Genomic DNA, 27,673 nt, shown 5'->3' with positions numbered 1-27,673 from the left:
GGTTATTGTCCTGCTGAAAGGTGAATCCATCTCCCAGTGTCTGATGGAAAGCAGACTGAACCAGGTTTTCATCTAGGATTTGGCCCGTACTTGCTCCAATTTGTACATTTCTTTTATACTGAAAAATTCCCCAGACCTTAATGATTACAAACATACCCATAACATGATGCAGCCACCACTATGCTTGAAAATATGGAGAGTGGTACTCAGTAATGTGTTGTATTAGATTTGCCCCAAACATAGCATTTTGTATTCAGGACAAAAAGTTAATTGATTTGCCACATCTTTTGAGGTATTACTTTAGTGCCGTGTTGCAAACAGGATGCATGTTTTGGAATCACAGCCATTAAACTCTGTGACTGTTTTAAAGTTGTGCTGAAATCCCTGAGCAGTTTCTTTCTTCTCCGGCAACTGAGTTAGGAATGACGCTTGTATCGTTGTCGTGACTGGGTGTAGGCTTGCCATAACAAAGGGGTTGAATACTTATTGACTCAAGACATTTCATCTTTTCATTTTTAATACATTTTCTCATTAACTTTATATGTTCGAATTCATAATCAAATATGCTTCCCAAAAATAACATGGTCGCTGTGGAAGAACATTTATTTGGATTGGCAATATTCTGCATTTATCAGAGTGCCATCAGGTAGCCTGATTTCAGATGCGTCCATTTTAACATGATTATTAGGAAATTCTTATTCTTGCAAAGCATGTAAATGTTTTTATCAAACAATTATTTTAATCTGAATATCCACAGTAATCAGATTATTGTGTACATGTAACCATACTCATTATGGGGTATTGTGTGTAGGCCAGTGAAAAAAACAAACTCTATTTAATACATTTTAAATACAGGCTGTTCAATAAAATGTGAAAAAAGTCCAGGGGGGGTTAATACTTTCTGAAGGCAATGTACATCCACCATCATCATCTGCTCATTTATCACTCCAGTGTTAATCTGCTAAATTGTAATTATTCGCTCCTATGGTCTCTTTATTGCCTACCTCCTCATGCCTTTTGCACACACTGTATATAGACTTTCTTTCTTTTCTACTGTGTCATTGACTTGTTTATTGTGTTATTGGCTTGTTTATTGTTTACTCCATGTGTAACTCTGTGTTGTTGTCTGTGCCACACTGCTTTGCTTTATCTTGGCCAGGTCGCAGTTGCACATGAGAACTTGTTCTCAACTAGTCTACCTGGTTAAATAAAGGTGAAATAAATCAAATTATCACCCAAATGATAATGAACTACCGCAGATACTTTTGGGGGTGGAGACGCCTCTTATAAGAAGAGGCACACAGGAAACAAAGTACAGGAAGACAAGTAAGTTTCATTTGCAAAGGTTGAGTGTTGCAATATTTTCCTCACTGCATGCTAGTGAACAAAGTGAAGGAGAAGATGTCCAGGCAGGGACCCCTCTCCCTGCTCACCTGGATGGGAGCCATGGGTAAGCACTGACTAACAGGATTTCACTCAGCTTAATATTATCATCAGCTCAACTAGTAAAAACAAGTCAATTACTTTCATTACTATATATTTTATATTAGAGTAAAAAAAAAGTGAGCTTTTCCTCAGTGTGAAATATGTTGAACCTTTCACACCATTGTAAGCAATAAGTATAGTTGAAGTAGTGGAGGATATGTTTTCAAGATGGATACTTAACTTGCACAGGGATCATTTATGTGAAAGGAAGGTGCCTAATGTGGTCATTTGCATGGGCTAATGGGGCTCCCAGTAAAATATAACGCTCTAAATTTAATTCACAGAACTTGTCATATCTTTATTTGTGCTTTTACGTCAATAACGGTAACCCACTTCCACCAAAAAGCTTTTTTTGGTTTTGAGGCAATAGTTGGTTGGAACAATAGTTGGTTGGAACCACTTCATTTTTTAAACCGAGATAACACTTTATAATGCATTCATGTTTTTGAGACAGTCAATGATAGGCATTTACTATTGGCCATTTATCACACATTTTTCATGGTGAAAAAGTCATAAAGAAGTTACTTACAATGTTACAGCTACATTCACTTTTGATGGCAGTTCTGGCTGAACAACAGTAGCCTATAGCACACCTATGTTCAGTCAAGAATGTTGAAATTAGGATTCCTCAAAATACGTTTGTGCACCTTCTCAGCCATGTGCACATATTACAGACTGAACCTTGTTTACACCAACGCCTGCGCCAGACTATGGTCAGCTGCGGGTCATTTTTTTATTCAAAGGAGGGCACTCTTCGATGCTATATTTCTAGTTAGGATATATATAATATATGCAACAAATCGTCCACCAACATGGTTCTCTGGCAATGCACCACATAACCAATAAGCAAAGCATTAACAATGAAGGTTCCAACACACACTGGACCAGCGCCATTTATTTGGGCTGGACTAAACAATGATGGGGCCCAGGGCAAGAACGTCTTTAACCAACTGTTAGCCTAAATGTAATTCAGAACACATCGGCGCCACCGATATTGTATATTGTAACGATTTGGGAGAAGCCCAGGTAAAATGGAGACACGTTAATGCTCACCTGTGTCATCCAGATGATGTGCCAGCCCAGTGCTTACCTGTTTTGTGCGTCTCCGCGGTGGGCGTGACAATATCAGTCCCATGGCCAGAGGCCAAGCACTCGGCCAAATTGATAACTACAGTCTCGTCACAATGCGCAACAACAGAAATGTATGAATTTACGTTAGGAAAAGTTCTGAATGGACATAGAGAGAATAAGCTAACTCACAAACATACCCGTCAAAAGGACCCAGCATTTAATGCCACCAGTGCATTTCAAACACACGAGCAAATCACACTTCTCCTTTCCTAAACATGTTGGCTAATAAAAACCTAGGCATTGGATAACCGCTGTCAACACCAACAAGCTGCTTTTTACTTTCAGTCTGTTACTCTGTGGCGAAGTACACACATCGCATGGCCCAAACACCACAAAGCAAGCTAAAAAAAACTATGGCCAGACTGAGGTAAGGAAGAATTCAAAAGCGGTGGCTTGCAACATTTGTGATTTGCTTGTTCACATAAAGTGTGGAGATATCCAACCCTTGTCACGTGATTAAGCTGTAAACTCTCAAAGTAACACTTAGCTTGTTTCCAATCTACTATGCTTAATGAGCACAGACAAAGCAACTGAGCTGGACAACCTTCCTGCAAGATTCATAAAGCATAGTGCTTGTGTCACTGCTAAAATGATAACGCATATTGTAAACCTTTCTATTAGTAGTGGTACATTTTCCAATGATCTCGAAACAGCCCGGGTGATTCCGCTCCACAAGAAGAGCAGTAAAACAAATGTAGGAAACTACAGGCCTGTGTCGATTCTCAGCACGTTATCCAAAGTTGTTGAGAGATTCGTTTTTAATCAACTTTATGAATACCTTCTCGAACACAAACTTCTTTATGAACTCCAATCTGGCTTTAGAACAGCTCATTCCACTTATACTTGCCTTATCCACCTTTTTGACCACATCAAGCAGGAAAGTGAGAAGGGGAGCTATACAGGTATGGTCATGTTAGACTTGCAGAAAGCTTTTGACACTGTGGACCATGATATTCTGATGAAACTGAAATTCATGGGTCTAAATGATGTAGCAGTGAATTCATTTAGGTCTTATCTGACCAACAGAACACAAGTATGTAATGTTGGTGATGTTCTGTCAGAGGCCAAAGAAATATCCTGTACCGCAGAGATCAATTTTAGGGCCTCTCTTATTTCTTACATACGTTAATGATATGCCAGATACTGTAAAGTGGAAACTCATGCTTTTACGCTGATTGATGACAGCAATAGTTGTATCAGGGAAGGATACAGTTTACACAGAGGAGACCCTGAGTAAGGAATTGCATTTCGTTAGAGATTGGTTGACTGACAACAAATTGTCGCTACATTTGGGAAAAACTTTATCGATTTTGTTTGGAACAAAACGTAGACAGCTTAGGGCTGACGAGATAAAGGTCAAGAAGATTGAATCTAAAACTAGGTCAATCCCTTTCCGGAGACCTGATTTCTGCAAAAATATTTCTAAAATGGTGAACAAATTGACATTTTTATATCGTAACACCAGATATTTTAGGATCAAAGTTAAGAAGCTGCTTGTCCCAACCTGGATTCAGTGTCATTTTGATGTTGCCTGCTCTGCTTGGTATAGTGGGCTATCAATAAAAACAAAAAAGAGAATGCAGGTCATGCAAAATAATGTTATCGGGTATATGCTGAATGTCCACCCTAGGACCCACATAGGGGTACAGGAGTTCCGGGAGGTGGGATTGTTGCCTTTGGAGTCCAGAGTGGACTAATTTAAACGTAATCATATGTTTGATATCTTAAATGATTGTGCCCCAGGTTATATGAAAAAACACATTGATATGGTCTTTAACAACACAGTTACAATACCAGAGCTAGTGTTATGTCTTGTAAAATCCCAAGAGTAAACAGTACTGCGAGGAGCACATTTTTATATACAGGCATTTGTCTATGGAATAGTCTCCCCTTGGAGATCAAGCAAAAAAAAGTAGAAATAACTTTAAAAAGCAGGAAAAGGTTTTCATTTAGACAAGGTTGACTAAGTAAGAGAAACCACTCCACTGCCCCTTGTGCCCCCTACTGCTGGTCAGGTGTATTTATTTGAATGATAGTTATGATGTGCAATGCATAGACTGTTTTAATGTAGAAATGAATATGGTTTGATTCTTAAGGCTAAGGAAAACTGCCGTGAATAGTGACAGTTTTTAGGATGTCAATATAAATGAATGTATATATTGTTGTTTGTAATTTTATTTGGTCTTTTATTCATGTGTTATTGTTTTTACCATTGAGGATCACTTTGGAAACAAGCGTTTTAATACTTTCAAGTGATATCCTCTGGGTTCCCATTGTACATTTTGTTGTACATGTCTGTTACTTAAAATCAATGTAATATGTGATAGTAGGCCTATATTATGAAGGCCTATATAATATCAAAATCTGTCTCTAATGGATATTATTTGCCTCTGTCTTGCACAGGTCAGGTCAGGTGGTATGGCAGCATAGGCTTACGAATTATAGATTCGTATTTTAATTACTCATTTACACATCTCTCGATCTTCACTGTTCCTGTCCTGCACAATTCACGCATCTCCACTGGCATCAGCTCCACTGGGCTCTCTCTATTCCTAATAGTTCTTAGATGAGTTGCCTAACTCAATGCGAGTCCCAGTAATAGCATTAAAGTTTGGTCACTTATTTTGAGCAATTTTTTATTTTTTTTTAATGATAAATTGATAGTCTATATTTCTGCACTGATACACTGTGAACTTAGGTTACAGGACAGACAGTGATAATGAATTAGTTCACGCAACTCCTGCTGTAGATACTGGTGTGAATTATGTATAAATATATATTCAATTGTTGATAGACTTATTTTCACTGAGCATTATCTAACATATTACATGGTAAATTATGCCAATTTCCCATGTTGTATGGAAGATCTGATATCTAAGATGACAGGCCTGATGGAAACTAGATAAGGTGGGATCTTTTTCGACTCAGTAAAATTAATCATGAGAGAAATATTGATATAATAATCATATCGAGTCATGCTGTGTTGTCCTCCCACTAGGACTCACCGGGAAAGCATGCATTTTATTAGTCTACAGATTAAATACATTATGATGAACTTCACAGGGTGGTGAAAGTGCAAGATGATGAGCTTGGTGATCATTTCCAATAAATATCGAGGGTTTTATTCTGGTGACATGCTCATTTAAAAAGAAAATCACGCATATACTTTTATCCTCAACAAGTCAATTTGATCTCTGGTGTGAAAGAGTGCATATTGTTTTTATGGAGGTTTTAGAGTATTCGCATGAAAATCTTTCGCCAATTGGATGGACACCTAGCTAATCATCTGATTGTGCCTCTCTACCCTTCTTTGCCAGCTGTCTCTTCAATGGCTTTCAACATTGATGAAGCAAACCCAAAAATCTACAAGGGGGAGGAAAAGGATTTCTTTGGATACAAAGTCCTGCAATTCATATCTGGCAAGGAGAAAGGGCAAGTGTTACTGTTATCATAGTAGTGAGAAATGCAATGCATTATGTTACAAATTTAATCTGCAAAACAGTATTACACACCTGAGGAAACAAAAATGACCAGAAAAATGCACCTATGTCTGCAAACATGCACTATATACAGTACCAATCACAAATTTGGACACATCTACTCATTCAAGAGGTTTTCTTTATTTTTTAAAACTATTTTCTACATTGTAGAATAATAGTGATGACATTAAAACTATGAAATAACACATATAAAATCATGTAGTAACCAAAAAAGTATTAAACAAATCAAAGATTTTAGATTCTTCAAAGTAGCCACCCTTTGCCTTGATGACAGCTCTGCACACTCTTGGCTTTCTCAACCAGCTTCATTGGGGAATGCTTTTCCATCAGTCTTAAAGGAGTTCCCACACATGCTGAGCACTTGTTGGCTGCTTTTCCTTCACTCTGCGGTCCAACTCATCCCAAGCCATCTCAATTGGGTTGAGATTGGGTGATTGTGGAGGCCAGGTCATCTGATGCAGCCCTCCACCACTCTCCTTCTTGGTCAAATAGCCCTTACACAGCCTGGAGGTGTGTTTTGAGTCATTATCCTGTTGGAAAACAAATGATAGTCCCACTAAGCCCAAATCAGATGGAATGGCGTATCACTGCAGAATGCTGTGGTAGCCATGCTGGTTAAGTGTGCCTTGAATTCTAAATACATCACAAACGGTGTCACCAGCAAAGCACCCCCACACCATCACACCTCCTCCTCCGTGCTTCCAGTGGGAACCACACATGCAGAGATCATCACTTCACCTACTCATCCCTTCACAAAGACACGGTGGTTGGAACTAAACATCTCAAATTTGGACTCATCAGACCAAAGGACAGATTTCCACCTTGAACTCAGTGAAACATTTATTTGGTCTGCAATCTGAGGTGCAGTTAACTCTAATGAACTTATCCTCTGCAGCTTATCCTCAAATGAACTTATCCTCTCCTTTCCTGTGGCGGTTCTCATGAGAGACAGTTTCATCATAGTGCTTGATGGGTTTTGCGACTGCACTTGAAGAAACTTTCAACATTCTTGTTGAGAGAATACCAAGAGTGTTCAAAGCTGTCATTAAGACAAAGGGCTATTGCAGCAGACGACCACACCAGGTTCCACTCCTATCAGCTAAAAACAAGAAGAAGCGGCTCCAGTGGGCACATGCTCACCAACACTGGACAATTGAGGAGTGGAAAAACATTGCCTGGTCTGATGAATCACAGTTCCTGTTGCTTCATCCTGATGGTAGAATCAGGATTTGGCGTAAGCAGCATAAGTCCATGGATCCATCCTGCCTGGTATCAACGGTACAGGCTGGTGGAGGTGGTGTACTGGTGTGGGGAATGGTTTCCTGGCACACGTCAGGTCCCATGGTACCAATTGAGTAACAAACGTTTCCGACACCTTGTAGAATCCATGACTCAAATAATTCAGGCTGTTCTAGAGGTAAAGGGTGTACATGATAAACTGAATGTATATATGTAAGTAGTGACACAGGCCCATCTCAATCAACCAATCTATACTGTTATTTCTCACCCACAGGGTAATGGTCAGTGCTCCATATCAGAAGAACGGATCTGGTGGAATCTGTAGATGTGCTCAAGACAGAACAGACTGTACAGACTGTTACACTCCTCAAGGTAGAGATGGAAGTTGATGATACACTATACTGTACTTACTGGACTGCAATTTAGAAAGGTGGTTACCTTAACAAAATGAATAATTATACAAATTATTAGAACATGTAACACCTATCACGGTAACCATGGCTAATCGATATTTGTCAGAGTATTAAAATATTGCTGAAATGTCAACAAGGTCTTGAAAATGAGAAACACTAGTTGATTCTTTAAGTCTGCCTTTTGCCTTCCAACAGAAACGGACACAATCAAGTACATTGGACTCTCTATGGCTGGACAATCTACTTCTCCTCCAACATTCACTGTAAGATAACCACCATGTTCTTGTTTTCAAATACTCAATGTGAGTATGTGTAATACATGTGTTTGGCTGTGTTGACATTGGCAGCCCAATTATGATCTTGATTTCACTAATTGTTATTTTGAACAATCAGATCAGCTCTGAAAAATATCTGATGTGATTGGACAGAATACCAATTAGTGTAAAAAAACATATCAGAATTGGGCTGCCTATATAAACCTGAATGACTTGCTTCACTTGAGTCATAAAACAATACCTCAGCTATCTAAAAATGATCATGGCAAATTCCTGTAACTGTCTTTGGAGACATCTAAGGTCCACCAGACAACCCATTATTTTATCACATTTACAATGATTTATTCTCCTCATTCAGGCCTGCAGCCCTGGTCTGGCACACGAGTGTGATGGGAACTCCTATCTGAACAGTATCTGTTATCAGTTCAACAGCCAGCTCCAGATCACCTCGAACTTCACACCTGCCTTCCAAGGTATAAAGGCGAAACTTGAACACAATTGTTGATAACAATAACATAACCCAAGGGTTTTAGGTATACATTGACTGTTTATTCATGTCATGCTAAATTACATTAGGATTAGGTCACAAAATATGAATAGTGAATGATAAGATTTAGATTCCTGAATATGTAAAGATTGTTGTGAGTGTTATTCATCATATACATTTATGTAATTCACTTTCTCTTACAGAATGTACTAAGAAAATAGTGGACCTCGTTTTCCTCTTTGACGGATCAGGAAGCATGACAACGGATGAATTTGATAAGAACAAAGGTTTCATAAACAATATCATGACAACCCTAAAAAACTCCTCAATCAAGGTAAACTTCCCTTTAAATGTAATAACTTGAATCATGCTTGTGAGGTTGCTGAACATACATCTGTTTATCTACACTCTTAGAAGAAGCTTTTGTGTTGCCACACCGGCAGAACCTTTCCAGTTCAAACAGGTTCCTTGAGGAACGCCTCTGAAAAGGGTCTTCGAGGAGCCTCTGTGTAAAGTTTCAAACCGGAACCTTTTTGTGATGGGAGGAGTTACATTTTGAACCTTTCTAATAATATATTGTAGAGGTGGCAGCCTATCAGATTGTAGGAGTGGCTTATTGGAGGTGTCGCTTTCGGATGCTTATTTTTGGCCACCCGTTAGCGTAAATGTTTATACACTGCAAAAAAATAAACTTGAATATTTATACATATTTATTCTAATATAATATTAAGAATATTTACATTTATGCTAACACATTTGCTAACATTTATGCTAACACATTTATGCTAACCTCGGGAGTGGCATAGGCTCTTGAGGATCTAATATGCCTCTATTGATGAAGGTACAAAACTGTCGGTCTTAAACCTTAACATGGGATTACAATACAACAGATCAGATGAATAGGAATGACATTTACTCTGGTGACGGGTGACCAAAAAACGGGTGACCAAAAAAATATATATGTTAAAGCCACACGACTACTAAGCCGCGCCTCCACTCCAGGGTTCCTCCAGGAGGCCAATGCTACATTAAACCATTAACCGTTCCTCCAAGAATCCCTCAACTAACTGAAGGTGCAAATATGAACCATTGACTAGCAATGGTTCCTTGTAGAACCTCAGGGGTTCCTTGAGGATCTTCAGGGTTCCTCGAGTCACCACTAATTCTAAGAGTGTATGTGCAATACCCATGAATGTCGCTGCATGGAAAGTATGGAATGAAATCAATATTAGTCATCTTTTCCTATTTTTTTAAACCACAGTTTGCAGCAGTTCAGTTCTCATCAAGATCCAGGACAGTTTTCAACTTCAATGACTACAAAGAGGGGAGAGCCTTGACTAATCTTTGGAAAGAAAAGCACATGTCTAGTCTAACCAACACACATCAGGCGATAGACTTTCTTTTGTAGGTCACAGTTGATCATTATTAATCAGTTTTACTTGATGAACGGGGATTTTGGTGTAAGAAAGATAGCTTGATCTGTTGTTTGTATACATCTAATTCAGGAAAAACATTTTTGAAAACCAAGCCGCCGGCGCCACCGCAGATGCAACTAAAGTACTGGTCATAATAACAGATGGAGATCCCAGTGATACTGATAAAAGGTTTAACTCTATCAAAAGAAGTGATGACAAAAACATCATCCGTTTCGTTATTGGGGTAAGTCCTTAAAAGGGGAGAGTCTGTATCCTCCCAACACAACACCACACAATTGTATGACTAAATTCATTTGAAACTGGTTTCATTCCCATAACTACAGCTGGTTGATCACTAGCCAATACATTTTGACGAGGAGGCATGCTCTCCTCCTAGTTGAAACGACCAAAGGCCAATATATTTGCATCTCTGTGAACTTCAAGTGAAATGGTTTGAAAACGTACCTCAATCCAGGGATGGAAGATGTCGCTATAGTGCTACAGTACTTATCCCACAACAATCTACGGGGAATGAAGAAGATTGAAATACAGCAAGTTTTTTATTAAACTGCCTTGTTCATCCTCATGCTAGTTAACTTGTTCATCCTCATGCTAGTTAGCTTGTTCATCCTCATGCTAGTTAGCTTGTTCATCCTAATGCTAGTTAGCTAATGCTAAAGCAGCAGTGTTTTTATCTGATCAATTTACCGTCAATTCTCGATTTACCTTCCATCCCTAGATTAAGGTACATTTTCAAATAATTTCACTTAAAGTTCACAGAGGTGCAAATATATTGGCATATGGTCGGCCACTTTCCGGCTGGTACAATTTTCACTGGCATTGGTCAGGCTACTTCGGCTATTTCACTGCGCGACAGGTGATATTCCTCCCAAACTCTGTATGCTCTTTAACCCTGTTCCTGCAGCTACCCAGTACTTAATTTGGGAAATCAAGTGAAATCTGTTCGGGAACATTGATAGTATGTTTTCACAACAAAACATATTTCATTAAACTGTTGATGCCCCTCTCTGCACACACTGTGAGCTATTCTGTAGCTAAAGGTGATGTGTCTGCCTGTTAATTTTGAAAATATACAAAATTCCCTATTACTAGGCTATTCAAAATCAAATAATAATTCACAATAATTGTAGGCTAACTCAGATTTATATTATAGACCAATTATGTACCAAGATATCTTAAATCATTATTATACAATTTAAAAAAAAATGTTTCTGCCGTGTGTAATATGCAGTAGGCACAGTCATTATTTTCATTACGTTTCTTTTTTTGGGGGGGGAGCATAAGCTCTAGTGTTTTGAATTAATCATCACCTTATAAAGCGCTGTCCATTTCGTTGTGTTAGACTTGGAAACAGCATCCACAACAACTATGTTTTCCACTCAGTTTCAACCTGTTGTTGAACTTCTTTCTTCAAATTGATCAATCACAATGAGGTGAGTTTTAAAACAACATACTGTTTTGATGATAAGTGTTCATTAGCGAGTTGGGTACTACTAACTCATGTCCAGAGTGCATAAGAGATTACTGTGACTCACAGTTATGTAGAGTTTTTCAGTGAACATGGGTGGTTCAGTATCATCCCCAACACCTATTCACTATGGTGTCCCTCAGGGATCCACTCTAGGCCCCATTTTTCACCCCTTGTACATGCTTCCCCTTGGTGACATCATCCGCAATCCTAACATTCAGTTGCACTGCTATGCAGATGACACGTAGCTTTGTTTACCAATCAGACCCAGTGACCAACCTAGTGTAGCTACCATTCACAAGTGTCTTGTTGACATCAAATGCTTGACAATTTATCCGGCTCAACAATAAGAAATCTGAGGTTATTTTATTTGGCCCCCACCTGACCTCGAGCTGCATGTGAAGGTTGTCCAGACCCGCCTTCACGATATCATCTAAGAAATACATTGCCTTCCGTAATTATTGGGATAGTGAAGCATTTTTTAAATTTTAGCTCTATACTCCAAAAGTTTGGATTTGTAATGAAACAGTTACTATGAGGTTAAAGTATAGATTATCAACTTTAATTTGAGGGTTTTTGTGTAAATATTGGTTGTGTCATTTTGAAATGACCACACTTTCTATACATACTGTAGTTCCTATATTTCAGGGTAACAAAAGTATTGGGATTGGATTGACAGGTGTTTCTGGTTAGTCAGGTTTGTTCCGTGACATCATTTGTGCAGGCACAAGAGAGCTATCATTGTCTAGTCTTGAGTCTAGGCTTTGCGTTTGCCTTTGGTGGAAGGAGAACTAAGGATTCCATCTTTAAGGCTTGGTTAAGCCAAATTCCATTTATTAGATATTTTATCTCCCTATGAGCCAGGATGCAGCTTGAAATCCTCTGACAGGGCACTGTTGGCCATTCCAAGGTCCAGGTTGAATTTGTATTTTTATTCTCCTTCCTCCTGTTTATTTTTTTATTTTTTTGAATGATGTGTAGCACTTTGTTACTTGTATTAAAAAGCGCTATACAAATACAGCTGTTATTATTATTATTATTGTTATTAGTAGTTTCAAGGGTCCAGTCCAACTTCCCAGTTACGAAGTGAATGTTTAAATATCATGCATATTGAAAAGGAAATTAGACTTCACTATAATTCCTGTCCTCAAGTGATATATTTCTTGGCAGGTCAAGAATGTTGATTTGACGAAACTAAAGTCACTAGCATCAGAGCCAAAAGAGAACAACACTTTCCTCATCCAGGACTACAACGGACTAAAAGGAATCCTAGACAACTTACAAAAAAAGATCTTCAACATTGAAGGTACAACTCCAGATTCAGTTGAAATCCCTTAGTACTGACTTATTTTACAGCAAAGTCCCTGTCAACTGAGAGTTGTTATTCATTAAAAAAAACTGAATTGGAAATACTGGTCACCTCCTGAAATATACACCTTACTCAAAACATTCCACAGTAGAAGTATCAATGTATCGCAATTAATATCAGTGTTCCTATATTCTAGGTTCCAAGACTGCTCTGGCTGGAAACTTGATGAAAGAGATGTCTCAGAGTGGGTTCAGTGCTGTCTACGTTAATAAGGTGAGATACACGATAGTATGTCCAGTATGTTTTATCATCTTATTTTTTTTAATAAATGTACTGACCACCATTGCAACTAATGCTTATTAATGAAAAATATGACCCAATGTTTTATTTCCTCTACAGGATACCTTGGTTTTGGGCTCAGTGGGATCAAGCAACTGGCGTGGATCCCTCTTTGAGACTGAGGGTCAGAGATCAGAGGAAAGGGAAATTCAGGACCCCACATTGGACAAAGACTCCTATATGGGTAATGGAACATTAACTTAGGGCTAGGTGTCCCGCTAGCCAGACAACCTCTGGTGAAACTGGAGGGCACGCAATTCAAATAAACAATCATAAAAATTATGGATATTAAACATTTAGGTACATACAAGTGTCGTATATCGGTTGAAAGCTTAAATTCTTGTTAATCTAACAGCACTGTCCGATTTACAGTAGCCATTACAGCGAAAGCATGCCATGCGATTGTTTGAGGACGGCGCCTCACATCAAAATGTTTTTCCACCGGCACAGGTTTCATAAATTCACAAATAGCGAATAAATATTCACTTACTTTTTGAAAATCTTCCTCAGATTTGTCATCCAACGGGTCCCAGATATGTAGTGTCGTTTTGTTAGATACAATTCTTCTTTAATATTTCTTACGTAAAGAAGTATGTTCAATAGGAAACTTTTTTTAGCATGTGCGTTCTGTTTTCATCAAACGCGCAAACACGAATTTCCAAGACTGTCCCTGTACTAAAACTGATATTTCTTATTAATTTTGGAAGTTACAAGCCTAAAACCTTGAACTGCTGGCACCCTGTGGAAGCCATAGGAATTGCATCCTGGGAGCTAGAATTGAGTATGCCCCTATACTTTCTATTGTAAGAGCATGGTCTCTCAAAAATAAAAGTATTCTGGTTGGTTTTTCTTTGGATTTTCTCCTACCATATCTATTGTGTTATATTCTCCTACATTATGTTAACATTTCTACAAATTTCAAAGTGTTTTCTTTCCAATGGTACCAATTATATGCATATCCTGGCTTTAGGCCCTGAGCAACAGGCAGTTTACTTTGGGCACGTCATTCAGGCGGAAATTGAGAAAAAGGGCCTAGCCAAAATAAGTTTTAAGCTAAAAAAAAAAATATTGCTCAAAAGGGAATTTGAACAGCTGCACCATCGAGAGCATGACTGGTTGCATCACTGCCTGGTATGGCAACTGCTCGGCCTCCGACCGCAAGGCAGTACAGAGGGTAGTGCGAACAGCCCAGTACGTCACTGGGGCCAAGCTTCCTGCCATCCAGGACCTCCATACCAGGCGGTGTCAGAGGAAGGCCCTAAAAGATGTCAAAGACTCCAGCCACCCAAATCATAGACTGTTCTCTCTGCTACGGCACGGCAAGCGGTACCAGAGTGCCAAGTCTAGGTCCAAGAAGCTTCTAAACAGCTTCTACCCCCAAGCCATAAGACTCCTGAACACCTAATCAAATGGCTACCCAGAATATTTGCATTGCCTCCCCCTTCGCCCTCTTTTACATCGCTGCTACTCTCTGTTGTTATTATCTATGCATAGTCACTTTAATACCTCTACCTACATGAACATATTACCTCAACTAACCGGTGCCCCCACACATTGACTGTACCGGTACCCCCCTGTATATAGTCTCGCTATTGTTATTTTACTGCTGCTCTTTAATTACTTGTTACTTTTATTACTTATTCTTATCCGTATTTTTTTTAAACTGCATTGTTGGTTAGGGGCTCGTAAGTAAGCATTTCACTGTTGCATTCGGTGCATGTGACTAATACGATTTGATTTGAATAAACACTATTTTCAAGGCTCCATTAGTTCAGATGTTTCAGAGAAGGGAGTGTAGTTACAATGTACCTACAGTTCTTTATTGTTCTTATAGGATACTCTGTAGCTGTTGGGAAGAAGAACCAGAACTTTCTATATTTTACCGGAGCACCAAGATCTGAACACATGGGACGGATCCTACTTTTCAACAAGGTTAACAACAACTGGACTGTGGCACAAAGATTGTCTGGAGAACAGGTTGGTAAACATTAGCTATTTCTGTAAGCAGTGTTGTATATCAATCAAGTTATACAATAGGGACAGCATGAAACCAGCTTTTGTGGTTACTTCAACGGTTGATTCACTCCTTCGATAGTATAGGAACACATGATATCACTTTTTATGTTTACTAATGAGTTCCATTCAAAAACCAGAAGACTTCTTAAAACATTTCAAAACCATTTTTGTATGAATGTAAGTTTGGATTTTCTCAGATGGGCTCCTACTTCGGGGCAGAGCTGTGTTCTGTGGACATAGACTCAGACGGCAACACAGACTTCCTCCTGGTGGGTGCACCAATGTTTCACCAACCACCGAGAGAGGGAAGGATCTACGTCTACACACTAACTGATAAGGTGGGCTGAACTGTGAATCTCTGAACAACAGATTCAAATGCTGCAATTTGTGGCTGAATATGTTCATCAGGGACAAAGTGATCTGGAAGCCGATATTGATTCATTTGGACATAAATATCCATCCTCTTCAATAACACTGCACAAAAAGACAATGTAATATGGATTTACCTTCATGTGATCTCTCCTTTATTAGCTGGAACTGAGGATGGAGATGAATGTTTCAGTGATGGCTCAGGGTAGATTCGGCTCCTCCATCTCCTCTCTCACAGACCTGAATGGAGATGGGCTGAAGGATGTAGCTGTGGGCGCTCCACTTGAGGACGATCACAGGGGGGCCGTGTACATCTACCTGGGTGAAAAGCTAAAGGGGATCCGCCCTGAATTCAGCCAGGTGAGACAGACGAAGATGGAAATCGTTCAAAAAGGCTCATGGTCAAAGAAAACATACATCCCTCCTGGGATATCAATATCAAGGCCTTTTCATGAAATGTTTGTCTTCTTACTGCAGCGCATCTCAGCTGCGATGATGAGATCTAAGCTCCAGTTCTTTGGCCAGACGATTGATGGGAAGATGGACCTGGGTGAGGATGGACTGACTGACATCGTAATAGGAACGCGTGGCGCAGTTGTCGTCTTGAGGTACGAATCCAAAAAAAGGATAAGAAAAGACAGCTGGTTTAAAACGGACAGTAAAAAATATCCCACTAGTGTGGGATCTGCACTGAATGGGGGCTGCGCTCAATGAGGTGTGGCCGGTGCTACCCAACATCGTACAATGTAGGCTAACATCACTGTCTTCACCCTCGATCGCTAACAGGTCCAGACCGGTCCTCAGCATCTCTGCTCATCTCCACTTCCATCCCTCGGAGATCAGCACTGATAACTTTGACTGTCTGGCAAAAGAGACCATTTCCCCTGTGGTGACTCTGACAGCCTGCTTTAACATGGCAGAGGCAACAAAGAGTAAAGCTGGTAAGAACTCTAGGAACTTTTGGAATACTGATGGCTTTGTGCTTTCCAACATAAATTGAGTGATCTGAGACTACATACACTACATGACCAAAAGTATGTGGACACCTGCTCATCGAACATCTCCTTCCAAAATCATGGGCATTAATATGAAGTTGGTCCTCCATTTGCTGCTATAGCCTCCACTCTTCTGCGAAGGCTTTCCACTAGATATTGGAACATTGCTGCGGGGACTTGCTTCCATTCAGCCACAAGCATTGGTGAGGATGGGCATTGATGGGCCATTAGACCTGGCTTGCAGTCGGCATTCTAATTCATCCCAAAGGTGTTCAATGGTGTTGAGGTCAGGGTTCTGTGCCTGTCAGTCAAGTTCTTCCACACCGATCCACACCGATCTCAACAAACCATTTCTGTATGGACCTCACTTTGTGCACAGGGGCATTGTCATGCTGAAACAGGAAAGGGCCTTCCCCAAACTGTTGCCAAAACATTGGAAGCACAGATTTGTCTAGAATGTAATTGTATGCTGTAGTGTTAAGATTTTCTGGCACTGGAACTAAGGGGCCTGAACCATGAAAAACAGCCCTAAAGCATTGTTCCTCCTACACCAAACTTTACAGTTGGCACTATACATTCAGGCCGATAGCGTTCTCCTGGCATCCTGGCAAGCTTTACACCACTCCAGCTGATGCTTGGCATTGCGCTTGGTGATCTTAGGCTTGTGTCTGGCTGCTCGGCCATGGAAACCCATTTTATGAAGCTCCCAACGAACAGTTATTGTGCTGACGTTGCTTCAAGAGGCAGTTTGGAACTCTGTAGTGAGTGTTGCAACAGAGGACAGACAAGTTTTATGCACTTCAGCACTCAGCGATGCCATTCTGTGAGTTTGTGTGGCCTACCACTTCGTGGCTGAGCTGTTGTTGCTCCTAGAAGTTTCCACTTCACAATAACAGCACTTACAGTTGACCGGTGCAGCTCTAGCAGGGCAGAAATTTGATGACTTGTTGGAAAGGTGGTATGTTGAAAGTCACAGCTCTTCAGTCTCATCTTCTACTTACAATGTTTGTTTATGGAGATTGCATGGCTGTGTGCTCGATTTTATACACCTGTCAGCAATGGGTGTGGCTGAAATAGCTGAATCCACTACTTTGAAGGGGTGTCAACATACTTTTGTATATATAGTGTAATTGTGGCCTTGGTGGTCTAGGTCAGAGCCTCGTTGCATAGCTAAATCACTCTATACAATAAGTGGGTCTTGGTCTCTTTCCAGTCTGAAGACCGGTGGAGGCTGCTGACGGGAGGACGGCTCATAATAATGGCTGGAACGGAGCATACAGAATGGCATCAAACACATAGAAACCATGTTCCGCTCCAGCCATTACCACAAGCCCGTCCTCCCCAATTAAGGTGCCAAAGGTAGTTCCTTGGTGAGGATCTGGGACTTGAGAGTTAAGGTCTTGACTCCATCTCTGCTTTCTACTTTAATGCTGTCCCATCAGCAGGCAACCATGAGGTTCTGAACTTCTCTCCCTGATAAGGAGGCCATTTAAGATTTTTTGTGTACTTTTCCAGGGGCGCTGAGTGCAGGGATGAACGTCTCCTACACGCTGGATGTGGATCCAGTGAGACAGAGGAGCCGAGCCTTTTACAATGACACGAACAAAGGGGCCAGAAGTCTTCTCTCTACTGTGGAGCTGAGAAAGGAGCGGACCTGCTTCAACCACTCAGTCTACATGACAGTAGGATCAATGAGAAACTGTAGCTATGCAACAATACAACAACCATAATGTCTCTCGTAAGGAGGGGATTTAATGAGTAACATTAACTTGTTAGGTTGTTGAATTATTATTGAATTGTTATTGTGTATTGATCTTATTCAGTGGTGAGAAGAATGAGGGTTTTTCAGGACTATGGATAGGGAAATGAATGCCACATTTTCTTTTCTTCCAGCAATGCGTAATTGACACATTATCGCCCATAATCATCCAACTTAATTTTTCTCAATCTCAAAGCCAACAAGAGGGTTGTACTGCCATTCTGAATACTGACAGTCCTACAAAGGCTGTGGTTGAGGTACGAGGATACGTTCTGGGTCTGACTAAAACCTGTTCACTTACAATGATCAACAGTACTAGCATTGACTGTGGACTGAGTATTGTAATTTAGCCAAAGACCTGTGAAAACAGGTCATCTAAACACATTGTCTTGAATTCATCATAGGTGCCCTTTGAAAAGAACTGCAAAGAAAATGAAACCTGTTTGGCAGAGCTTGAGGTGGACTTCAACTTCATGTAAGTGTCTGATAAACAGAGGCCATATAATGGAACTTGTTTGTGACTATAATGATTACTGTCTGCTCAAAAAAAGCATGTTTTCAGAATGTACGGTCTTGTCTCTCTTATCAGCACATCAACTTTATTAGTGGTGGACCAGAGTTACTTTAATGTGACTATACGACTGTCCAATCACGGGGATGACTCCTATAACACCAGTCTAACCCTCCTCTACCCTCCTGGCCTCTCATTCTCCACGATGCATCTTCTGAAGGTAATACCGGCACCCCTCCATCTATTGTGTAATTCATTCTGATGTTTTCTTCTTGCTCTCGTCTAAACCAGTGTTATTCAAACCTGGAGACCCAAAACATGTTCAGCCAATCAAGGGTTAGATGATTAGTTTAATCAGGGGTGTTCCTCCTGGGCTTGAACAAAAGCTTTCCTTGCTCATCTTGTGGGTCTGCAGAACCAGGATAGAAGAACGTTGATTCAAACATCAGTTTGCCGCCAAACATTTAAATGTTCCCTACATGTGCTAATTATTTATAAAATATTAAAAGGTGCACTATGCAGAAATCACTCCACCCTTTCCTGGTTACTAAAATTGTAATAGTTAGCTTAAGTTTGTGACAAAACAAGCAAGTATAGTGTAGAGAATCATTGTACCATCTAAACAGCTGTGAAATATATTTTCCAAAACAATATTGTATTTTCAGCTGTTTGAAGCTGGTGTACAAAACCGAAAGTAAGACACAAAAACAAAACGTAACTGGAAGCAGTTTTAGGTTCCTTACAGAGTAAAAAGTAATATGGACGACTAGAAAAACCATAAACCAAGTTAATTCACCCACAAATCAGCCGGGCTAGACAATCTGGACCCTTTCTTTCTAAAATGATCTGCCGAAATTGTGCCACCCCTATTACTAGCCTGTTCAACCTCTCTTTCGTGTCATCTGAGATTCCCAAAGATTGGAAAGCAGCTGCGGTCATCCCCCTCTTCAAAGGGGGGGACACTCTTGACCCAAACTGCTACAGACCTAAATCTATCCTACCCTGCCTTTCTAAGGTCTTCGAAAGCCAAGTCAACAAACAGATTACCGACCATTTTGAATCTCACCATACCTTCTCTGCTATGCAATCTGGTTTCAGAGCTGGTCATGGGTGCACCTCAGCCACGCTCAAGGTCCTAAACGATATGTTAACCGCCATCGATAAGAAACATTACTGTGCAGCCGTATTCATTGATCTGGCCAAGGCTTTCGACTCTGTCAATCACCACATCCTCATCGGCAGACTCGACAGCCTTGGTTTCTCAAATGATTGCCTCGCCTGGTTCACCAACTACCTCTCTGATAGAGTTCAGTGTGTCAAATCGGAGGGTCTGCTGTCCGGACCTCTGGCAGTCTCTATGGGGGTGCCACAGGGTTCAATTCTTGGACCGACTCTCTTCTCTGTATACATCAATGATGTCGCTCTTGCTGCTGGTGAGTCTCTGATCCACCTCTACGCAGACGACACCATTCTGTATACTTCTGGCCCTTCTTTGGACACTGTGTTAACAACCCTCCAGGCAAGCTTCAATGCCATACAACTCTCCTTCCGTGGCCTCCAATTGCTCTTAAATACAAGTAAAACTAAATGCATGCTCTTCAACTGATCGCTGCCTGCACCTGCCTGCCTGTCCAACATCACTACTCTGGACGGCTCTGACTTAGAATACGTGGACAACTACAAATACCTAGGTGTCTGGTTGACTGTAAACTCTCCTTCCAGACCCACATCAAACATCTCCAATCCGAAGTTAAATCTAGAATTGGCTTCCTATTTCGCAACAAAGCATCCTTCACTCATGCTGCCAAACATACCCTTGTAAAACTGACCATCCTACCAATCCTCGACTTTGGCGATGTTATTTACAAAATAGCCTCCAATACCCTACTCAACAAATTGGATGCAGTCTATCACAGTGCAATCCGTTTTGTCACCAAAGCCCCATATACTACCCACCATTGCGACCTGTACGCTCTCGTTGGCTGGCCCACGCTTCATACTCATCGCCAAACCCACTGGCTCATGTCATCTACAAGACCCTGCTAGGTAAAGTCCCCCTTATCTCAACTCGCTGGTCACCATAGCATCACCCACCTGTAGCAAGCGCTCCAGCAGGTATATCTCTCTGGTCACCCCTAAAACCAATTCTTTCTTTGGCCACCTCTCCTTACAGTTTTCCGCTGCCAATGACTGGAACGAACTACACTTATCTCCCTCACTAGCTTTAAGCACCAACTGTCAGAGCAGCTCACAGATGACTGCACCTGTACATAGCCCACCTATAATTTAGCCCAAACAACTACCTCTTTCCCTAAGGTATTTATTTTATTTATTTATTTTGCTCCTTTGCACCCCATTATTTTTATTTCTACTTTGCACATTCTTCCACTGCAAATCTACCATTCCAGTGTTTTACTTGCTATATTGTATTTACTTTGCCACCATGGCCTTTTTTTGCCTTTACCTCCCTTATCTCACCTCATTTGCCCACATCGTATATAGACTTGTTTCTACTGTATTATTGACTGTATGTTTGTTTTACTCCATGTGTAACTCTGTGTTGTTGTATGTGTCGAACTGCTTTGCTTTATCTTGGCCAGATCGCAATTGTAAATGAGAACTTGTTCTCAACTTGCCTACCTGGTTAAATAAAGGTGAAATAAAATAAAAATAAATAAACCCACTGGGTCATACAGCTGCAAAGACAAGGTATGATTACACAATCATATATATATATATATATATAACCTCCTACTAGCCAGGGTCAACCCCTTTTACATCTATGTTGCTAGGCAGGAATTGGTTCCTCTCATTGGTGTAGTCATGGCCCTGCCTGATGCTCAAACCTTTGTGGGCATGGAAGTGTTTGTGTGTGCGATAGGACTGTAGTAGGAGGGTCGCTGTGGTTGGCCCCTTTGGCTCCCCTCCCAGAGGTTTCTTCTCACTTCATCTGTTGACTTGACCTCGAGCCAAATTCATCAGTCTTCCTTAGTTCTGCAGCTGGCCTGCCCTATCAGGAACTGAAGCTAGACTGTTGCTTTTGCTTCTCTCTGTAGGAACATTGATATTCAATAATATCTTTGAACAGAATATTACATTTATGCACTCCCTCTTGTCTCACTCAGTAACTTTCCATACACCAAATTCCTGTAGAGTGTATGGAGAGTAATCAATATGTTCTCGTATGGTAAAATGAAAAGGTATATTTGAAGCTTGAATCCAACAGAAATAGCGGACATAGAACAGATGCCCTTCTCAGACTTGCTTTCAATGAGAATGACAGATCTATAACTCCATTTGTATGTGAATTTGGTCAGGTCGCCCAAAAACGTACATATAGCGATTTATGCGTAGTGGATCTTTAAGTGTTGAATTGATTAGTTCCGTAAATTGGTTCATTTTTAACATGCATACTTGTTTATTTTAGACTGTCAGTGATTATTTACACACCTGACATATTGTCTGTATTCCATAGTCTACAAGGAGAACGGTGTTCAGCTGTGGTGGTCTGGAAGGTGAAATGGACAGAACTACATGCAGTGTCAACATACCTGTCTACCGTAGTAAAACTACCGTGAGTGATTACTTAGATATACCAGTAAATAATGCTCAACTGTGAATACACTGCAAAAGCTTTAAAATGTTCTTAAATGATAAAGACTCAGAGCTAAAAGCAGTAACTAAATGTCTTATTGAGTGACAGCTTTGATTTGAGTGATACAGTGCCTTCAGAAAGTATTCAGACCCCTTGACGCTTTGCACATTGTTGTTGTTACGGCCTGAATTTAAAATAGATTAAATTGGGTGTTTTTGTTTATCACTGGCCTACACACAATACCCCATAATGTCAATGGAATTATGTTTGACGTTTTTACAAATTAATTTTTAAAAATGAAAAGCTGAAATGTCTTGACTCAGTTGAACCCCTTTGTTATGGCAAGCTTAAATAAGTTCAGAAATAAAAATGGGCTTAATAAGTCACACATTGCATGGACTCACTGTGTGCAATGATGAGAAGAGCATTACTTTATTCATCTCAACTTGGGAAATTGTTTTATCCCAGCATGCATCAATGACTTAAAGTGACAGGACACGCAAAAATGACCAACATGATTAAAAAAAAAACATTTCGACATAAAAAGGCACATGCACCATACTATCCCTAAAATAATAATCTGATTCAAGTGCTGTTTTTTTTTTATCCTACTTTGGGTTGTAGTCATACACCTCCCCTGATTCCCCTTTTCCTTGGTTTCATCTCAGTGGGCATTGAGATCATACTGGCTGTACGTTATTATCAAGGTCTCTGCACTACCAGTGTTTGGTGCACTCCACAGTATCTAAACTCAGAACAGCGATTACTCACCACAAACTGGAAGAACCTTTTTCCTTTAAAGAGTCCGACGTGAAGGATATACTGCTACTAATGATCAACAACAAATTTGACAGAGCTTGAATAATTATTTTAATAAATGGGCAAATGTTGCACAATCCAGGTGTGGAAAGCTCTTAGAGACTTACCCAGAAAGACTCACGGAAGTAGTCACTGCTAAAGGTGCTTTTACAAACTATTGACTCAAGGTTGTGAATACTTGTGTAAATGAGCTCTCTAGTTCATTTTCAATAAATTTGCAAAAATAAACCTAAAATCATGTTTTTACTATGCCATGTAGATGGGTGAGCTTTTTTTATTGAATCCATTTTGAATTCAGGCTGTAACAAAATGTGGAATAAGTCAACAGGTATGAATACTCTCTGAAGGCATGCCTTCCACTTCTTTTCTACTTCCACAGTTATGATCCAATTTCAAATCAAGTCTGACTTTGTCAACGATGCCATCTTCTTTTTCAGGCTGTGTTCACCAGTAAATTCCATATTTTGAATACATACAACTGGAACAACACAATGGAAATGACCGTCATCGGCCTGAGGTAGAAAATATGCTTCCACAATGTGAATTGTGTGAGAGAATCAGTCCAGTAAACACACATTTCCCCATGCAGTCAAAGTATTGAACATACATTGATTAAAACAAACTAGTTTTATACAACCTCAATACCTTCTTCTCAATTAGCTGAAGGACTTCATAGCATTCCATTAATGTACACAAAACATGCATTTACCTTTGCTTTTGTTTACAGCGACAATGGAAACTCAACCAATAGTTCCCTAACCCGGACCATCCCTGTTCAATTTGCAGTTGACCTGGTAGCAAAAGCGTAAGTCTTTACAAGCCTATACTTGACATTTTGTTTGAGAATGACTCCATCAAGTTCATTGAATAAAATCAAAGTGACTTATGTATCTTTTTGTTGTTGTTGAAGCCTTCCCCAAGACTCCACCACTTACATGAACTTTACTCTGGAGGACACATCACCTAAAAGACTGGTGAATGTATATGAGGTAAACAATCAGCTGCTATTGCTGTGACTGATCTTGAAATTGTGATTCACACGGTGTGGATGTAATGTGCTAGATCTTTTTATACTAAAAAAAACACATTTTAATGTCTCTGTCGCTCTAGCCTTGCTCATTTGGGAGTTAAGGTTTATGTTTTGTAACAAATGCCTTTGTATAAAATCTCTATACAAATGTTATTGTTAGTATCATTGAGTGATTAAATGTCCCACTGTTTACAGGTGCAGAACTTGGGATTTAAGTCTGTACCCATCACAGTCACATTCACTTTCCCAACTAAGCTTGAGCACAGATTTGAAATGAAGGACTACGAAATATCTGTCTTACAGGTAAAACTGTTCACATTTCCTACGAAAATGCTGATGTTTTAATGCCACAATTTCTTTCAATAGGAAACAGCCTAATACAAGTTTCCTTTCTTTTCTTTGAAGAACCACACTCAATGTGGAAAGGTTATCAATTCAACAACAGAGGTGAGAATTCAAATATGGCACTCACTCTTGACATTGTTGGTAACCGATCCAATCAGGTTACAACTCAGTGTAGTAAATCATGTTACTGAAACACACATTTTGCTTCTGGCTGTGTTTACAGTACTGCTCTCCAGAAAAATACTGCAAGTCCATCGAGTGTGAAAGTTTCCTTTTGGAGAAGTTTTTGACAGTTACATTTGTGCTGTCTGGAAATGTTTCCTTCAAGGACCTCGATCAACATGCAAAGGTCTGTATTAAGACAACTTCAACAAATAATGGTACAGAGTAACATGCTAATAATGAATGAGACTGAGACAGCAAACATCTCACTTTAAATCTTTGTCATATTTATTATTCTTTAGCACGCTACACCATTTAAGCTTGAAACGCCATTCAAACTTTTAAAGATGCAGAGTGGACTTATTGATATATATAAAATTATACTTTTAAACTATTGAGCTTTTTGTCCTCCATCCACTTCCATGGGATTTCTTCAACAGTCTAAAGGTTCCATTGTTACAGACTCCCATGAATTCTATTATACAAATCAAGAGATACAGATGTCTTAATAACCGCATCAACTTCATCCATTAACTTCTCACTGTTGACTACGCCATGCAAGAGACACCATGCAAGTAGCCTAGTGGTTTTTGAACTTTTGTAGGGTTTTTGACTGGTCTTCAATTTGGCAAAATCGTAGCGCAATAGTCTTCATCGCAAAAACGTCATAAAAGGCATCTGATTTTATGATATAAACTTGAAGCCCCTTGCAAAAGACCAGGAACATGGAAGTATGACGTGGGAATGTGTCACTTGCCTGGCTTATTAGCTGACAAATCAGCTATTTCCCCCAAAGTGTATAGGGTATGACATCTTGGTCTACTTATCTGCTTTTCAAATCTAAAATCAGAACAGATATCTACCTATCAAATGATGCAGCTTTGTTACTTTTCTGTCAACTTTTACAAACTGACATTGACCACTTTCCGAGCATTTTATACCACAACTTAGACATTACATATGGGTCTACTACTTCTCTGCTATTTAAATCTGAAATCACACAGCTGTTCTAATAAGCACTACTTTTAGTTTGAACTTTGACACATCTGCCGTTTTGACCACTTTCCCAACAAGTTAGACGAAGCTCGACGTTTTTGTCTAACTTCTCTGCTATTTAAATCTGAAATCAGAACACTTCTTCTACTACCACAAAACGCTTTTAAAGAATTGAAGCAAGGCACACCATTTTATTTAATGTAGTTTGACTAACAATATCTCACTCTACAGAGCTTGTCATTGCCAAAGAAATTCACTGGGGACAGAGAAACAGTCAATTTCATCAGTTTTGTCAAACTCGGCTATCACAAAAAACGATATGCCCAGACAGCGAGTGACCCAGGGGTAAGTTTCCTGTAAAAAAACTTTTCTTCAACAAAGATACAAATATTTCTTGAGCAAAGATTGACAAAAGCATCAATTTTGTATATATTTCTTTGCTCATTAGGATAACTCTACAAGCTTCCACCAAACACAGGTAATTCCGTTTGTGGAATTAAACTGATTTACTGCATAAGAGTTGTTTTAAAATGCTTGTTTTATCGTAAAACATGTGGTCTCAAAATGTATTCCTCCAGATTGATGTCCAGGCTGAGATCATCATTCATCCACAAAGAGAGCTGATACTAGGGACAGGAGTTGGAGTAGGACTCTTTTTCCTGCTCATCTTCACAATGGCCATGTATAAGGTGAGTATCAATGATGCGACAGAACCTTTGCGTCTGCATTGTAAAGGAACAACCCTGTGTTGAACTGTTCAACATTGTTTTTCCCTTTCCACTCAGATGGGATGCTTCCAGAGAAAAAGCCCTGATTATGACGAGAATGAAGGGGAATAGAGTGAGCAAGATGACGCTGCTAACAATGTCTATGCTAATGCTTTGGAGAAGCAGCCAAAGCCCGAGAGTGGAGTCAAAACCTCTCCTTGTTGACATTCAGACAGTAAAAAAATGGCTTCCACGCTAGCAATGAGGGACCAAAAGAGAAACAGGATGTGTCAGAGTCAGATGCAGGCTAAAGGAGTAGTAGTCTAAGCAAAAAAAGAGCGATTCAGACTTACCTTATGTTGCTTCCTTATGCACACTGAATACATGTAATTCAACCACCCAAAACCCTTCCACTTGTTGGCCAACAGATTTTCACACGGAGTTTTCATTCCATAGGGTTTTCACTACATTTATCTAATATTTAATGGATTGAACTACTGAATGGCAACTTTCAGGATTAATCAAACCATTATACTGAAAAGGGCATACATTCTCTAAGGGGCCTGACTCAGTTTTAGGAAACGTGTGCCTTTTCTACGCACTTCTCAGTAGTTGGTATACAGACTTCACTTATACAGGTGTGCAATAAGCTTTGGAGGCCTGGTTTCCTTGGGCACACTTAATTTAATTAAACAGCTGAAAACCTTCCCACTTGCTGGCCAACAGATTTCCTTGTGGAGTGGTCATTCAATAGGGTTTTCAAAACATTTATCTTAAGCCATTCCTTTAAATACAGTATAGCTTTAATTAGAATTTGTCGACAGACTAGAATACATAGAGAACGTGTTCAGAATATATGGATCAATGAAAAATAGCCATCTAAATATGCATATTCATCTCTATTTCAGTACCAACTGGTATATTTAGGGACATTTTTGGGTTATAAAAGTATGAATCAGAAAAAAAACTGCTTTAGAGCCTTTAGGCACAATATATATTGATGAATAAAAACAGTGGTTTGATTCATCCTGAAAGTTACCAAATTCAATCCATGAAATTTTGGAAGGTGTAAAAAAATACAAATAAAGTGTACAGTAAGTTGAATAGTCCTACCCTAATCATAGAGCTGTATGACAGTCCAGCCACCGTGCGCCAGGCTCCCAAATTATTGCACATGTTGGCTGGGTGGGGGTGGACGCCAACTTTTTGGTTATTTTTTCCATCATAGTAAATAAAAATGTGTTAACTGACTTGCCTAGTTAAATAAAAGGTACAAATAAAAAAAAA

The 27,673-nt window shown here is 39.7% G+C and overlaps 1 protein-coding gene across 2 annotated transcripts; it reads left to right on the top strand.

Moving 5' to 3' along the window:
* Nucleotides 1-1,297: 1,297 nt before the first annotated feature.
* On the top strand, nt 1,298-27,673 carry LOC110493648 (integrin alpha-X). 2 transcript variants are annotated; one of them, XM_021568038.3, is made up of 31 exons: nt 1,298-1,450; nt 5,934-6,048; nt 7,630-7,727; nt 7,964-8,031; nt 8,402-8,516; nt 8,734-8,864; nt 9,792-9,934; nt 10,036-10,189; nt 12,605-12,740; nt 12,940-13,016; nt 13,143-13,266; nt 14,917-15,059; nt 15,296-15,436; nt 15,630-15,827; nt 15,945-16,075; nt 16,254-16,408; nt 17,978-18,144; nt 18,356-18,478; nt 18,626-18,696; nt 18,811-18,952; nt 22,208-22,306; nt 23,584-23,663; nt 23,874-23,951; nt 24,057-24,135; nt 24,372-24,479; nt 24,582-24,623; nt 24,745-24,870; nt 25,911-26,024; nt 26,128-26,157; nt 26,258-26,368; nt 26,465-27,673. In XM_021568038.3, the coding sequence occupies exons 1-31, from the start codon at nt 1,375-1,377 to the stop codon at nt 26,516-26,518; spliced, it is 3,429 nt and encodes a 1,142-aa protein (XP_021423713.3). In that variant the 5' UTR covers nt 1,298-1,374; the 3' UTR covers nt 26,519-27,673. The 2 variants fall into 2 exon arrangements, with proteins under 2 accessions (XP_021423713.3, XP_021423712.3); XM_021568037.3 differs by having other exon boundaries at nt 15,281-15,436.

Source organism: Oncorhynchus mykiss, chromosome 17 (assembly GCF_057628025.1).
Source record: "Oncorhynchus mykiss isolate SJ-2025 chromosome 17, ASM5762802v1, whole genome shotgun sequence".
Taxonomy (NCBI): domain Eukaryota; kingdom Metazoa; phylum Chordata; class Actinopteri; order Salmoniformes; family Salmonidae; genus Oncorhynchus; species Oncorhynchus mykiss.
The sequence above is the reverse complement of the archived record's forward strand: the minus strand, read 5'-3'. Positions and strand labels throughout refer to the sequence as shown.